At 45.7% G+C, this 15,245-nt stretch overlaps 1 protein-coding gene across 1 annotated transcript in view; it reads right to left on the reverse strand.

Moving 5' to 3' along the window:
- The window catches only part of GPALPP1 (GPALPP motifs containing 1), a 116,734-nt gene that overhangs the window by 97,886 nt on the left and 3,603 nt on the right, over window positions 1-15,245 (reverse strand). The window contains exon 2 of the mRNA XM_063952834.1: window positions 5,765-5,888. Within this exon, the coding sequence (XP_063808904.1) occupies window positions 5,765-5,888 (124 nt within the window). The remainder of the gene's footprint in view (window positions 1-5,764; window positions 5,889-15,245) is intronic.

A 15,245-nucleotide genomic window follows, 5' to 3' on the forward strand; every position in this document is an offset into this window, starting at 1 on the left:
CTCTGAAGTTTCTTGTTGAGGCGAGACGCCATCATGTCTATTTGAGGAATTCCTTAATTACTTGTCACTTCTGTGAAGACTTCTTGATGAAGGCTCCACACTCCTGGATGGAGATCGTGTCTGCTAAGGAAATCTGCTTCCCAGTTGTCCACTCCTGGAATGAAGATCTCTGACAGTGCGCTTGTATGCTTTTACGCCCAGCGGAGAACCTTTGTGACTTCTGCCATCGCCGCTCTGCTTTTTGTTCCGCCCAGGCGGTTTATGTACGCTACTGCTGTAACATTGTCCGACTGGATCAGTATGGGCAGATTGCGAAGGAGATGTTCCGCCTGCACAAGGCCATTGTAAATGGCCCTCAACTCCAGAACGTTTATGTGGATACAAGTTTCCTGGCTTGACCATCTTCCTTGAAAGTTTTCCCCCTGCGTGTCTGCACCCCATCCTCGGAGACTTGCATCCGTGGTTACTAGGATCCAGTCCTGGATCCCGAACCTGTGCCCCTCCAGGAAGTGAGAACTGTACAGCCACCACAGGAGTGATATTCTGGTCTTGGAAGACAGGATTATCCTTCGGTGCATGTGCAGGTGGGATCCGGACCACTTCTCCAACAGGTCCCACTGAAACACTCTGGCATGGAACCTGCCAAACTGATGGATTGACACCCTTGCTGGTTTCAGAATTTGTTTGACCAGACTCTGAAGTTCCTGAGCCTTTTCCACTGGAAGAAAAACTCTGTAGTTCCGTGTCCAGTATCATTCCTAAGAATGACAACCTCGTCGCTGGAATCAACTGTGATTTTGGCAAGTTTAGGAGCCAACCATGTTGTTGAAGAACTGCCAGGGACAGTGCCACGTTCTCCACCAACTGGTCCCTGGATCTCGCCTTTATCAGGAGATCGTCCAAGTACGGAATAATTGTGACTCCTTGCTTGCGAAGAAGAACCATAATTTCCGCCATTACTTTGGTGAAAATCCTTGGAGCCGTGGAAAGACCAAACGGCAACGTCTGAAATTGGTAATGACAATCCTGAATTGCAAACCTCAGATAAGCCTGATGCGGAGGAAAAATGGGAACATGCAAGTAGGCATCTTTTATGTCCACCAACACCAGAAAACCCCCCTCCTCCAGACTGGAGATTACTGCTCGAAGAGACTCCATCTTGAATTTGAATTTCTTTAAGTAGACATTGAGGGATTTCAGGTTCAGGATTGGTCTGACCGAACCATCCGGCTTCGGGACCACAAAGAGGCTTGAATAAAAGCCTTCTCCCTGTTGTGACTGTGAACCCTGACAATGACCTGATTTTGACACAAATTTTTGTATTGCGTCGCAAACTACCTTCCTGGCCGGAAGAGAAGCTGGTAAGGCCGATTTGAAAAATCGGCGAGGGGGAACATCTTGAAAACTCCAGTTGTACCCTTGGGATACTATTTGTAAAGCCCAAGGGTCCAGGTCCGAACGAACCCAGAACTGACTGAAGAGTTTGAGACGTGCCCCCACCAGTGCGGACTCCAGCAGAGGAGCCCCAGCGTCATGCGCTGGATTTGGCAGAAGTCGGGGAGGACTTCTGCTCCTGGGAACCCGCCACGGCTGGCGATCTTTTACCCTTTCCCCTTCCTCTGGTAGCAAGGAAGTTAGAACCTCGTCCTTTCTTGTATTTATTGGGCCAAAAGGACTGCTTTTGATAGTGGTGTGTTTTCTTTTGTTGTTAAGGCACATAAGGTAAAAAGGTAAAAATGATGACTTACCCGCAGTAGCAGTACCTACCAAATCAGCGAGGCTGTCACCAAACAAGACACCACCTTTATATGGTAGAGACTCCATATTTTCTTGGAGTCAGCATCCGCATTCCATTGATGAATCCACAGTGCTCGCCTAGCCGAGACTGCCATGGCATTGGCCTTTGATCCCAAAAGGCCAATGTCTCTCGCGGCTTCCTTTAGTTAAGCTGCTGCGTCCTTGATATGACCCAGCGTCAGGAGGATACAATCCCTATCTAAGGTATCTATATCAGATGACAAGTTATCTGCCCACTTTCCGATAGCACTCTCACCCACGCAGATGCAATGACCGGTCTGAGTATCTTACCTGTGGTCGTATAAATGGATTTTAACGTACTTTCCTGCTTACAATCCGCAGGGTCTTTAAGGGCTGCTGTGCCAGGTGACGGAAGAGCCACCTTTTTTTGACAAACACGATAGGGCCTTGTCTACAATGGGGGGGTGACTCCCACTTTTCCCTATCCCCAGAGGGAAACGGATAAGCCGCTGGAATCCTTTTGGGAATCTGAAACCTTCCTTCAGGGCTTTCCCAGACTTTTTCAAATAGAGCGTTCAATTCATGAGAGGGAGGAAACGCTATCTCAGGTTTCTTTTCCCTATACATACAGACCCTTTTATCAGGAATAGCAGGGTCCTCAGTGATATGTAATACCTCTTTAACTGCCACAATCATGTACTGAATGCTCTTAGCCGATTTTGGATCTAATCTGGAATCGCTATAGTCGACACTGGAATCAGTATCCGTGTCGGTATCCATGTCTGCCAACTGGGCAAACGTACGTTTCTGTGACCCCGAGGGGACCTGGACTTGTAAAAACATATCTTCCACAGATTTCTTCCATGCCTGGGTCTGAGACTCAGACTTGTCCAATCTCTTACTAATACGAGCCACATTAGCATTCAAAGCATTCAACACATTTACCCAATCAGGCGTCGGCGGTGCCGACATGGTTACCCCGTCGCCTTTTGTGTCTCTAATACAGCACTCAGACATGCCGACACACGTGTAAGAAACACCCACAGACACACTGGGCTTATAAGGGACAGACCCACATGAAAGCCTTTCAGAGAGAGACACAGAGGGAATTTGCCAGCTCACACCCGAGCGCTCAATCAGCGGTTCTGAGGCGCCTAATAAAATGCCCAGACCTGTAGCGCTTTTTATATCAAAGTATATCGCACCAAATAACCTGGGCACCCCCCCCGTTTCGCACCCTGATACTTGTCAGCCGTGTTGAGGAAAGATCAGCGTCTCTACAGCCAGCGGAGAGGAAATGGCACAGAGTGAGCTGTGGGGACGAAGCTCCGCCCCCTTAATGGCGCGCTTTCGTCCCGCTTCTTTTAATGACCGATCATACTGGCGGGGGTATTGGACAGTGCCCTCGCACTAATGTCCCTTCTTGCCAGTTTATGCTGAGTATTTTTAGCTGCCCAGAGCGCGCCCCCCCCCCCAGTAGTGCTTTGTGTGTGTGTGGGAGCCTGGCGCGCATCGTCCGTTCGCTGCGCGGTACCTCAGAGAATGCAGTCACTGAAGTTTTCTTATCTTCTTCTACTCAACTGTCTTCCGACTACTGGCTATGTAAGGGGGTGACGGCCGGCTGTGGGAGTGAGCATCTAGGCGTACCCAGCGATCAGCACCCTCAGGAGCTAATGGTGTCCTGTAGCCAGAAGCAGAGCCATTAACTCACTGGAAGTTGGTCATACCTCTCTCCCCTAAGTCCCACGAAGCAGGGAGACTGTTGCCAGCAGTCTCCCTGAACATAAAAAAACCTAACAATAAGTCTTTTTTCAGAGAAACTCCGTAGAGCTCCCCTGTAGTGCGTCCAGTCTCACTGGGCACAATTCTAAAACTGGAGTTTGGAGGAGGGGCATAGAGGGAGGAGTAAGTGCACACCCCTTTTGAAAGTCTTAAAGTGCCCATGTCTCCTGCGGATCCCGTCTATACCCCATGGTTATATTGGTGTCCCCAGCATCCTCTAGGACGTATGAGAAACAACTGCTGTGTCGCAGTATCCTCCAGATGGAGTTTTAACACGTGCTGTATAGCTAGAATGAGGGGGTCCAATACCCTGTGTAGAGGGGGAATCCCCAGTAACAGGATCCAATTCCTTTCCCACCTCCTGCGTCTCCTCATCAGAGTCTGAGAGTAAAGCAGGTAACCCACACTTTTGTCGTCCTGATCTAGAAAGGGGAGGGCTGTGGAACACCTGCCCTTGCAGCTAGGTCTGCAACAGCCAGCTGCAGTTGTTGAGTTTTTTGAGTATTAGTGAGCTAAGAGGACATATCTTACATCAAGGACTTTATGGCACCTAGCCAGGAAGGCTCTTAACCCTCCCCCCCAGCCCCCTCACTGAGTTGTGAGGACTGGCTGCACTGTTCACATGATATGGAACCATATGTAGAGGGAGAGAATCTCGTGTGATATACACTGCATAATTGGTGTTTTACCATGTTTACAGTAAACAACACTTACATACACACAGACAAGTAATACAATAGCAAGCCTGCCATTACTGTACGTGAGAGGGAGACAGAAAGAATGGGAACAGCACACCCAAGCTAAACAGCCCCAGTGAGGCTGCAAGCTGTTATATCACGGTGTAACACCGGAGTATTAGTCCTTTTCAGGACACAGATTGTGTACAATAGCGGCTCTCCCCCTTTGCTACACCCCTGTACAAGTTTTCCAGCGTTATCCTGAGTGTCTGGAGCTGTGTGTGCCTGCTGCTGCAGCTGTAAGCAGAGGAAGGCGCCAAAACGCCGCTGGTCCTGCTCTGAGGAAGCTCTACCCCCTGTAATGGTGCAGGAGCTTCAGTGATATTGATACTGGCAAAAGTCTCCATATAAGTGTAAAACATCACAGCAAGTGTTAGTTTTCACTACCGCTGCAAGTGTACACAGGGGTGCTAGAGCAGGTCCCCCCCAGAAGGGTCCCGTATGCTGCCTCTGCGCATTATCCGCACAAAGAACTAGGGTACCCCCCTAACAAAGCCTCTGGTTTGTACTCACCAGTGTCGTCACCTTCAGGCAATGTTAGGGGTGAGCGACATCTGCAGCATGGCTGTCGTTAACGAAGACCTCCCTCGTCTGTACATGTTCAGACAAGGGAGGGGATAGTTAATGATACGCGGGAGCGCGTATCGTTAACGACACTGCGTATCGTTAACGACACTGAGTGTACACGCTGGACAAGATTGTGAAAGATCTCGCTCTGATTGGCCATTGAGCGAGATCTTTCTTTCGTCTAGTGTGTATGGGGCTTAAGTGTTACTTGCTTCCCAGGGTAAAGTGCTGCAGAATATGCTTGCACTATATACGTGATAATTAGAATAATAAAAATCAAAAAAGCTGTCAAGCTCCTAACATCAGACTATAAATTAGTTATAACCATGAGGAAAGACGAAACCCCCTGAAAACAATGGTTTACAGACACTGGAGATTTCAGGGCTAAAATAGTGTACATGCATTGCTCAAGTAATCGTAGGATGCAGTGATCAGTCCATTGCCATGTTCCCTGTCAGGTATATGCAATGTAGGAGGAGATGTGCCTGCCTCGTATCTTGCGCTTGGATCTCTCCAAATGCTAAATTACAGCAAATTGTCCTTTCTAAGCAGTCAGAATAAATTCTTTACAGTGCAGGTTTTCAGATTGGCTTTGTGGCATCACAACTAGTGCCAAACTTCTGAGGAAACTGTGGGAAACGCTGGCAGTAATCTGTGTGCCCCAACCTAGAGCACAGAGAACAGACAAGAAAGCAAATAAAGGGGGGAGGGGGTGTTCCAGGATATATACACTATATACAAGTGCACTATGAATAGGGATAGTGTTACAACGAAGGAAACAAATGGAGAAATGCAAAGTTGTTTGCTTTATTAGTAGAGAGGGTTACTTTAGAAGGTACTTTATTTAATAAAGATTATACATAAAGGTAAACTACAAGAAAAAAAAAAGTTACTGGAGAGAAAAGATTTTTTAAACTAACCTTAGTGTGGTGTCATCACTTTCCTTATGGTGCGAGTGGCTAGTAGTGATCTCCTGATCACTGTCCTCTGATGAATCCGAGCTGTGGTTGCTATGGTACCCAGGAGGCAGTACTGGTCCTGCAACTGAAGAGGGCAATCCATGTCAGGTTTAGGCAAATACAAGAACAATGGGGGTAATTCCAAGTTGATCGCAGCAGGATTTTTGATAGCAACTGGGCAAAACCATGTGCACTGCAGGGGAGGCAGATATAACATGTGCAGAAAGAGCTAGATTTGGGTGGGTTATTTTGTTTCTGTGCAGGGTAAATACTGGCTGCTTTATTTTTACACTGCAAATTAGATTGCAGATTGAACACACCACACCCAAATCTAACTCTCTCTGCACATGTTATATCTGCCTCCCCTGCACTGCACATGGTTTTGCCCAATTGCTAACAAACATCCTGCTGCGATCAACTTGGAATTAGCCCCAATGATCACTCATCTACATGCACACACAACAAAGCACAACCCATTTTCTCATGGTTTTTATGTCAGTCAGATGCTCACATTTGGCATAGGAATACACAATGGGGTTGATGTAGATCTGCACATACACCAGTTTGCAGGGAGCACTCTACTAACTAAATGTATCAAATATGTAGGGACGATGAAGACTGGTATGAATTTCAATCGCATTTACGCTTACAACTACACACCCATCAACCATAACATTAAAACCACAGGTAGGCGAAGTGATAACATGGATTATCTTGTTACAATGACACCTGTCAAGGCTTGGGATAAATTAGGCATCAAGTGAACAGTCAGCTCTTGGAAATAAAGTGTTTTAAGCAGATAAAAAGAGCAAGCTTAAGGATCTGAGCGACTCTAACAAGGGCCAAATTGTGATTGCTAGAAGTCTAGGTCAGAGCATCTCCAAAATGGCACACCTTGTGGGATGTTCCCAGTATACAGTGGTTAGTATCTACCAAAAGTGGTCCAAGGAAGTGATCCAGGTTCATGGACGCCTAAGGCTCTACGATGTGTTCGGAGTGTGAAGGCTGACCCATCTGGTTCTGTCCCATATATGAATTACTGTAGCACAAACTGCTGAAAAAAGTTAAATGTGGGCTATGATTGAGAGGTGTCAGACCAGACACAGTGGATCATAGATGACCACTGTCCATTGCCTATAATACCTACAATGGGCATGTGAGCATTAGAACTGGACCCTGATGCAATGAAAGAAGGTGGCCTGTTCTGTTAAGACAGTGTGTGGACTCTGGACAGTGTTCTACTTGGAAAATGTGGGTCCTGGTTTTAATGTGACTGTCACTTTGACATATGACACGTACCATCTACCTAAATGTTGTTGCAGGCCAAGCACACCCCTTCGTGGCAACAGTATTTCCTGATGGCCTCTTTCTATACGATAATGCACCCAGCCACACTGCAAAAATTGTTCAGGAATAGTTTGAAGAACATGACCAAGAATTAAAAGGTATTGACTTGGCCTTCAAATTTCCCAGATCTCAATTTGATCATCTGTGGGATGTGCTGGACCACAACACAATTCTTATTCCAATGAAAAAGGACCTATGCTGTCTTTACAAATACAAAGAAAATATGTTGGTTTAAGTACTGAAGCTGTAATAGAACTTGTAGCTTTGTGTTTGTCTATTTTCACAGATCTCACCTAGGTCAAGTAGCTGCCATTCACAGGATCTTCATTAGCTACCAGTTTGTGTGATGCCTGGAGAGGAATATCCAATTAAAAGGCATTGCCTTTAGGAATAACTCCATCTTGTGATACAATGGTGAGCGTTCCTTCTCAGTGGCAGACTGTGTATACCAAAGGGACTCTTAACATCCTGGCGCTACTAATGCAATTATCTTTATACATTATGAGCCTGGCACACAGCATCGAAACATCTGCTCTGAGTTGCCAGAAGATGCTCTAACACACAACATCCATAATATATTCAGCTACAGTGAACACACCACTGACAGAATGGAAAAAAATATTTTCATTTACTGTAGAATCTAAAAGGATTGGTGCCCTAAATTAAATATCTCCGAACTGTTTAAGTGGAAGTTTAAAAATATGTAATATGGATGCTTCTGTTGGGAAATTACAGTATAGACATTAATATTACAGATGCTGTGTTTCTGACATAAGCAACAATGTAGAATATAGAAGGAAGACACTGACAATGGAAAATATTGTACATGTTGTTTGGGAAGATTAAGTAAATCCACCTGACATAACTGGCAGACCACTGGTGGAGGTGTGTTGGAGAAATTAAGTATTGTGTTGGGCATAAACTGTATTTTAACTTAGACAGCAGCTAAGATAACATTTGAAAGTTGATGCAAAGATGGGATTTCACAATTTGGGGGATTATTCATGTCAGGATGTGTGATCAGCATCGACGTCCTAAACACTCACCAGTGTCACTACAGGTGTGGCAAGGGGTTCGTCGGGTCATCTGACAAGTGGGCTCCGGCATCCAGCAATCTTTGATGAGCCTCTGCAGGGTTCCCGGGGTCTCCAGTATCTGCTGTGCATACTAGTTACAAACTGCAGCACCTTCCCAGGCTGATTGCACAGAATCCAGATTGCAGCAATGTTCTCTGACCAGTTAACTATTTGTGTGGCTAAGGTTTATTCAAGCTCCTGTGTGCAGTCTATGATATTCTCAGACATTGCTGCATTCCATGATTTCCAGCTGATCTCTACTTCACCAACCTAAGGGGGTAATTCTGAGTTGATCGCAGCAGGAATTTTTTTTAGCAGTTGGGCAAAACCATGTGCACTGCAGGGGGGGGCAGTTATAACATGTGCAGAGAGAGTTAGATTTGGGTGTGGTGTGTTCAATCTGCAATCTAAATTGCAGCGTAAAAATAAAGCAGCCAGTATTTACCCTGCACAGAAACAAAATAACCCACCCAAATCTAACTCTCTCTGCACATGTTATATCTGCCTCCCCTGCAGTGCACATGGTTTTGCCCAACTGCTAACAAAATTCCTGCTGCGATAAACTCAGAATTACCCCCTAAGTCTCAGTCCAGCTAGCCAGTTACCCTGTTGCCAATCACAGCCCAACAAGGGGTTTAAAAGAAGTCTAGCTGCAGTATTCCAGGCCTGTGCAACTAGTTACATAGTTAGTGTGACAAGTAAACCTGCTTTGCTCCTTCTGCATAGCACTATCAGGCCCAGCATATTCCCAGCCGGTAACCAGAACGGACCTGCTTATCCTCAGCTGGTAACCAGTCCGGCCCAGTGGCATCTCTTCAGCCAATAGCCAGTCTGGTCCAGCTATCTTCAGCCAGTAACCACTCCGGTACATTACCACTGCTTGGTTCATTACCCTGAACTTATATCAAAGGCAGCTCTCGCTGCTACCCAAATTCCATGCAAAAGAGCTACCTATATTCAGCCTCCTTGACTCCAGCTCCAAGCCTCAGACCCTGGACGTCAGTTGTTAGCAAATCTCTCTGCACGTTACATCTGCTTGAAATGCAACTTTTTGTGTGTGTATCATTGTTTTATAGATGCTGTAGCTCCTTCCTTTCTTGCTGCTACTTATAAATTGATTTTATCAACTTCAATTTTGAGGCACATATGGGATTAGTAGCTGCCATGATGTGCCACATTGGAGAGTGCACGGTTATGCCCCATCATGGAGAATTTTCCTATGGTGCGCCACTAGAAAGCATTGGTGCAAGCAGGGAAGGGTGTGGTTGTGACAACATTGGAGATGTGGATATACCTTCCCTGCAGTCCTGTGTTCAACCCATCTCTCAGCACTTCCGATCTTGCAAAGCTACTAGCTCTGTGAAGGACGATGATGAAGTCATACATTTAAACATAGATATTTCCTTTTTGATATTGATGAAAATAGGAATTTGATACCTACCTGTAATTCCTTTTCTTGCAGTCCGTAGGGGATACTGGTGGCCCACCTCAGGAAAGGAGGACAACAACCTCTTAGGGATTTGAAATTTTTTGTCAGGATGACCTCATGTCTCTTTAAAGAGCGTATTTAATTCCTTGGAAACAGGAAAGGTAGCAGCAGATTTTGGTTATACCGTGAAAAACATTTCCTCTGTCGCATCTGCCTTTTTATTAAGAGATATTTAGGACCTCTCTAATGGAGTATATGAAAGCTTCTATTCCCTGAGACAGAGTACCATCCCCCACATCTACATCCACCTCCCCTTCCCCCAGATCTGAATTTTCATTATCAGAATCAAAGTGGAGTACTTGGGCTATTCTACGCTTTTGTGGAAAAAAGTACAGGGGACTGAGACGCTAGTCTGTAGTCTGAATGTTTAGTTACTAAATCAGCCATAGACTTCTTTAAATCCTGCGCCTCCTGCTTGGCCAAAGCCAGCTTAGTGGAGATGTTAGTAATCATCCCTTTAATGGAGTCCAGCCATGCTGGTTTCTGCAGAATGCTGCCCTGAGAAGTGACACTACATTGTGTACACATCAATGATCCCTCTGGTGAAGGGGAACTTAGTGTTGCATAACTGACAGAGGGCCTAAGTCAGACCTGATCGTAGCAGCAAATTTGTTAGCAGATGGGCAAAACCATGTGCATTGCAGGGGGGGGGGGCATATATAACATGTGCAGAGAGCATTAGATTTGGGTGGGTTATATTGTTTCTGTGCAGGGTAAATACTGGTTGCTTTATTTTTACACTGCAATTTAGATTTCAGTTTGAACACACCCCACCCAAATCTAAAGGGCCCTACACATTTCCCGATGCGCCGCCGAGGTGCCAGACGTCCGATACGGCCGACGAGCGACCCGGCGGCGGGGGGGCAGTGACGGGGGGAGTGAAGTTTCTTCACTCCCCCCGTCACGCGGCTGCATTGAAGTGCAGGCAAATATGGACGAGATCGTCCATATTGGCCTGCATGCACAGCCGACGGGAGACCAGCGATGAATGAGCGCGGGGACGCGCATCGTTCATCGCTGGAGTCTCCACACAAAGATATGAACGAGTTCTCGTTCATTTATGAACGAGATCGTTCATATCTTTCAGAAAATCGGCCAGTGTGTAGGGCCTATAACTCTCTCTGCACATGTTATATCTTCCCCCCTGCAGTGCACATGGTTTTGCCCATCTGCTAAGAAAATTGCTGCTACGATCAGGTCTGAATTAGGCCCACAGAGACTTTTTGCCAGACGTACTGTATAGTAGAATGCAAACACACACAGGAAAAGGTTAAATGTACAGTTAACTCAAACAGCCTGATAGCAGAGACAGAAGGAGAGAGAAAACCAGCACACTTGCCCCTATAGCTAAAAGCAATGCTTTGCTAAAAGCAATGCTTTGCTAAAAGCAAAGCAAACTCTTCTAGTCTTCAGCTATGTTAGGGGTGGTGGCGTGCTGTATGAATGTATGGTCACCTCCAGCGGTTTCCGAATAGTTCCCCAGGAGGTACAAAAACTCACGTCAACCTTTTTCCATGTTGACATAATGACCATGTCGACCAATAGTGGTCGACCTAATGACTGTTGACCTAATGACCCATACCCTCCAATAGGATCCATCTATACCCCATGGGACTAAGACCATCCTAGTATCCCCTAGGACGTTAGAGAAATACAATCTTGAATCAAATTTCTTATGCTGTTTAAAGAGCATAGGTCTTACAAAGAAGAGGTCCATATGTCTGCCCCCTACTTGTGTTAGAAAGGACGCATCCAAACAATAGCCCGGCCAACCAACTCAGGGGGTCCCACATCCCATAAGCATTCTTATTTTCTCACGATGGTAGCACCTATTATGATGTTTAGTTAGGGTGTGCCGTCTAGCCCCACCCCCTTCCTATAAATGGTTATATACTTGTGGCCAGAAGAGTCCTCTCGTTATGAACTGACTCAACCATAAAGCCACAGACCTTGCTGAAGAAGCAATGAATCACATAGAATTGTCTTCTGTTGTATTTGCTTGAATTTGTCCCTAAATTTCTTAACAAGCATTGCCTATTTACCTTGTCCTTGATATCAGTATGGAATCTCAGAGCTCTAGCCACAGTGCTTAATGTGGTTCATGAAGAACCAGATTTCAATCGCCCCCTATTCCGGGGGTCAGTTCTAACAGACAGGCTATTATTTTAACACCAAGTCTAACAAAGATCTTCTTTAGTGAAGCTTTTGTCACTACACCATGATGACCCATATCTGAACCACAGAAAGGCTCTTATAGTAAAACGCCAGGAGATAGTAATTAGATGAATGTCTGCAATACAGTGCAGCCTTCCAGTAGTAAATATAACTGTGGCTGCACTATGGGGGTCATTCCGAGTTGATCGCACGGTGCAACTTTTTGCAGTTCGTGTGATCAGATAGCCACTGCCTATGGGGGAGTGTTTTTTAGCACAGCAAGTGTGCGAAGGCATGTGCAGGGGAGCTGGGCTAAAAAGTTTTGTGCAGTTTCTGAGCCGCTGCGATCTCTTCAGCCTGTCAGGTCCCGAAATTGACGTTAGACACCCGCCCTTCAAATGTCTGGACACACCTGCGTTATATTCACCACTCCCAGAAAACGGTCAGATGCCACCCTGATCCTCCTCGCTGCTGTCAATCTTCTTGCGATCGCCGTTGCGACCGCTTCCTTTGTTGTTCTTGTCACTGCCCAGCGACGGCAACGACGTGCCTGCGCACTGCCTTCCTCGCGCCTGCGCAGTTCAGACCCGTTCACATGGCTGAGAAAAAAAAGCAGCATGCGAACGGGTCGGAATGACCCCCTATGTGTAATAAATCAAAATAGCTGAATAAAAGACTGGGTAAGGGTTCTGGACCACTACTGGTAAAGCACGCCAGCAAACTACCGCCTGCACGGCTTCATTCCCCGAGCCGCCAGCTAAGCCAATAAGAAGTCAGTCCTTGCTGCACTGTATGGGGTTCCCAATTTTCCATTCCCGCTGTATCATATTCATAACTCACAAAAGGTCACGTATGCAGTGAGCGCCACTGTCCTCTCTAAGACCGGTGTCTCATGTACATCTTGGTGAGGGAGATTTTAGGTTCAGTATGCTAGCTTCAAACAAATAAATGAGTGCAATGCAATGTATTTGGCTGTGTTTACAAGGATAGTAGAGATGAGCTGCGGGGATACCGAGATCTCCATAGAGTGACAGCTCCAATCCAAGCACGGGGCAGCATAGGCTGATCATACAATTTACCATAACAAGATACACACGGGCCCTAGATCAGAATAAATGATAGTGAAATATGTATGTATGGCTATTAACTTTGAAACCAATCTCCATCTACAGAGGATGTGACTTTGGATGCAGTTGCTGAGGATACAGTGTGCGCAGCATGAGAAAAAGTCAACCAATAGTGTGCTTATATGGGATATTTCACCTTCTCAGGCTGCACTCCACAGTACTGCACATCCAGGTCTGCAGTGCTCCAGGTCTGTTGGAAGCAATGGAGGAAGACCTGAAGTGCCAAGCACGCAACTCCTACCAGGGGCCCACAATCCCTCCATGCGTGTACAGCCTATACCCGGAATGTCTTCTTTGTGAAGACAGAGTCCCTGCAGAGCCTCTGTAATGATGAGCTCGCTGACTAGAACTACCTGGACAAGATTAACCTATTCAACGAGGTGGAAAGCATGTATAGAGACTTTGACAGTACACCCACTGCCAGAAACACCAACAGGTCTCCCCTCTCCAAAGCAGCTGTACAGTACCACCACACATGCCAACCATGCGAGAAGAGCCCCAAAGAGGGCACGATCATGTGCAGTATGATGCCATCTACTGCAAACCATGCTCTATCAGCTGCCACTGGTCCTTGGAACCCCTGGCCAACCACCCCCTTTTACCCCTGGTCCAGGGCAGAATGAGCCCTCATAAGCTTTCCATTTGCACAGACCTCAAGCTGGAGAACCGCAGCATGTACTATGCACAGTGAGTGCAAAATACTCAGCTCCTACCAGCACCTGGAGGAGGGCAAGCATGTTAGCCACGAAGTCAAGGCCCCGAGAGCAATGTGGAAGCTGTAAAATATAAGGGACGCATTACTGATGTCTGCTCTGCCATTTGCATGGTCACCATACACCACCCTATATCGATCCAGTCTTATGGCGCTGTGCAAACTGCATAGGACAATAGACGAAGGTACAACATATGAGCTTCAGGAAGGGGAAGCTCTTATCTGCATTATATAGAGCAGTGGTGGGGAACCTTTGGCCCTCCAGCATGCCTTGCTACAGTTTTGCTATTTGGTGATGCTAAAACTGTTGTAGGGCATGCTGGGATGTGTAGTTCAACAATAGGTGGAGGGCCAAAGGTTCCCCATCCCTGATATAGAGAGAAGATTGATAATGGTGAGGATGCTCGTAGACCCTGCTTAGCCAAAGTGCAGATTATTTTAAACTGGAGCGCTCACTTGTGGACTACAACTCCATTACAGTTTTGAGACTTTCTATTACAGTTATGCCACTAAATAATTTTAACTTGTCATAGAGACAGGGAAAAAAACCCACAGCGGAGGGGCAGGAAACATATTATGCACCATTTGGGGGAGTAGAATTTAAATCTGCAAACCCCATTTTTAAATTAATAAAAGGTATTCACATCAAATTAAGTGATCATTATTTTTGGGCAAATATTTATTTATTACAACACCATAGACAATGAGGATACTAAAGATCAATGTTTAACAGTGCCCATGGTGTTGGACTACCATACACTGCAAAACTACATGACCAAAAATTCTCAGAAATTTTATATATACAGAGATGTTTTCTCAAACATCTTGCCTCAATACGCCACGCAGCGGGAGATGCCTGGCGTGAGTGAGCTGGCAGGTCCCATGCAACTTGGTTAGCATCGGGTGTTTTTTTGCCAAAAATGTGTATTATTCGTATCCATATGCGAATAAGATGCACAAGCAGACTCTGCTTATATATAAAATGATATGCAGCACGCCTGTGTGTGCATTTGCAACTGTACCTACAAACCATCTAAAGTCATGGACGCGATCGCAAAAAGTCCCGTTTGGGTGCCCAAATAGGCCACTTTTCGAACATTTCAGCTCGTCACCCCTGGGCGTAGCAAGCTGAAATGCTGATATCGTGCCCGTTGGCAGAAATATTTGAACAACTGCTGACGGGCGTAACAGGGGGCAGAAACATTTGAATTCTGCCCATTGTGTTAAGGGATTGTATCCAATTAATTGTTGCTCCTGTACACACTATGCAGTAACCATGCAGAAGTAAACATGGTTGATCGATGCTTCTAACACATGATTACATTTTTTTTTAATTAAAGCATTAATGCAAAGAAAAATGGTTTTAAACAAAAAAAAGCAGTTATTTTGTTTTTTGAAAAAAAACAAAAAAACTTTTCTCCCAACCCTGGCATAAAGCATAGTTTACTACACGAGCTTATACACATACAGTATATAAAAGAAACACAGTAGTAACATACAACTATCAGCCAAAACATTAAATGATTGACAGGTGAAG

This window comes from Pseudophryne corroboree, chromosome 2 (assembly GCF_028390025.1).
Source record: "Pseudophryne corroboree isolate aPseCor3 chromosome 2, aPseCor3.hap2, whole genome shotgun sequence".
NCBI lineage: Eukaryota > Metazoa > Chordata > Amphibia > Anura > Myobatrachidae > Pseudophryne > Pseudophryne corroboree.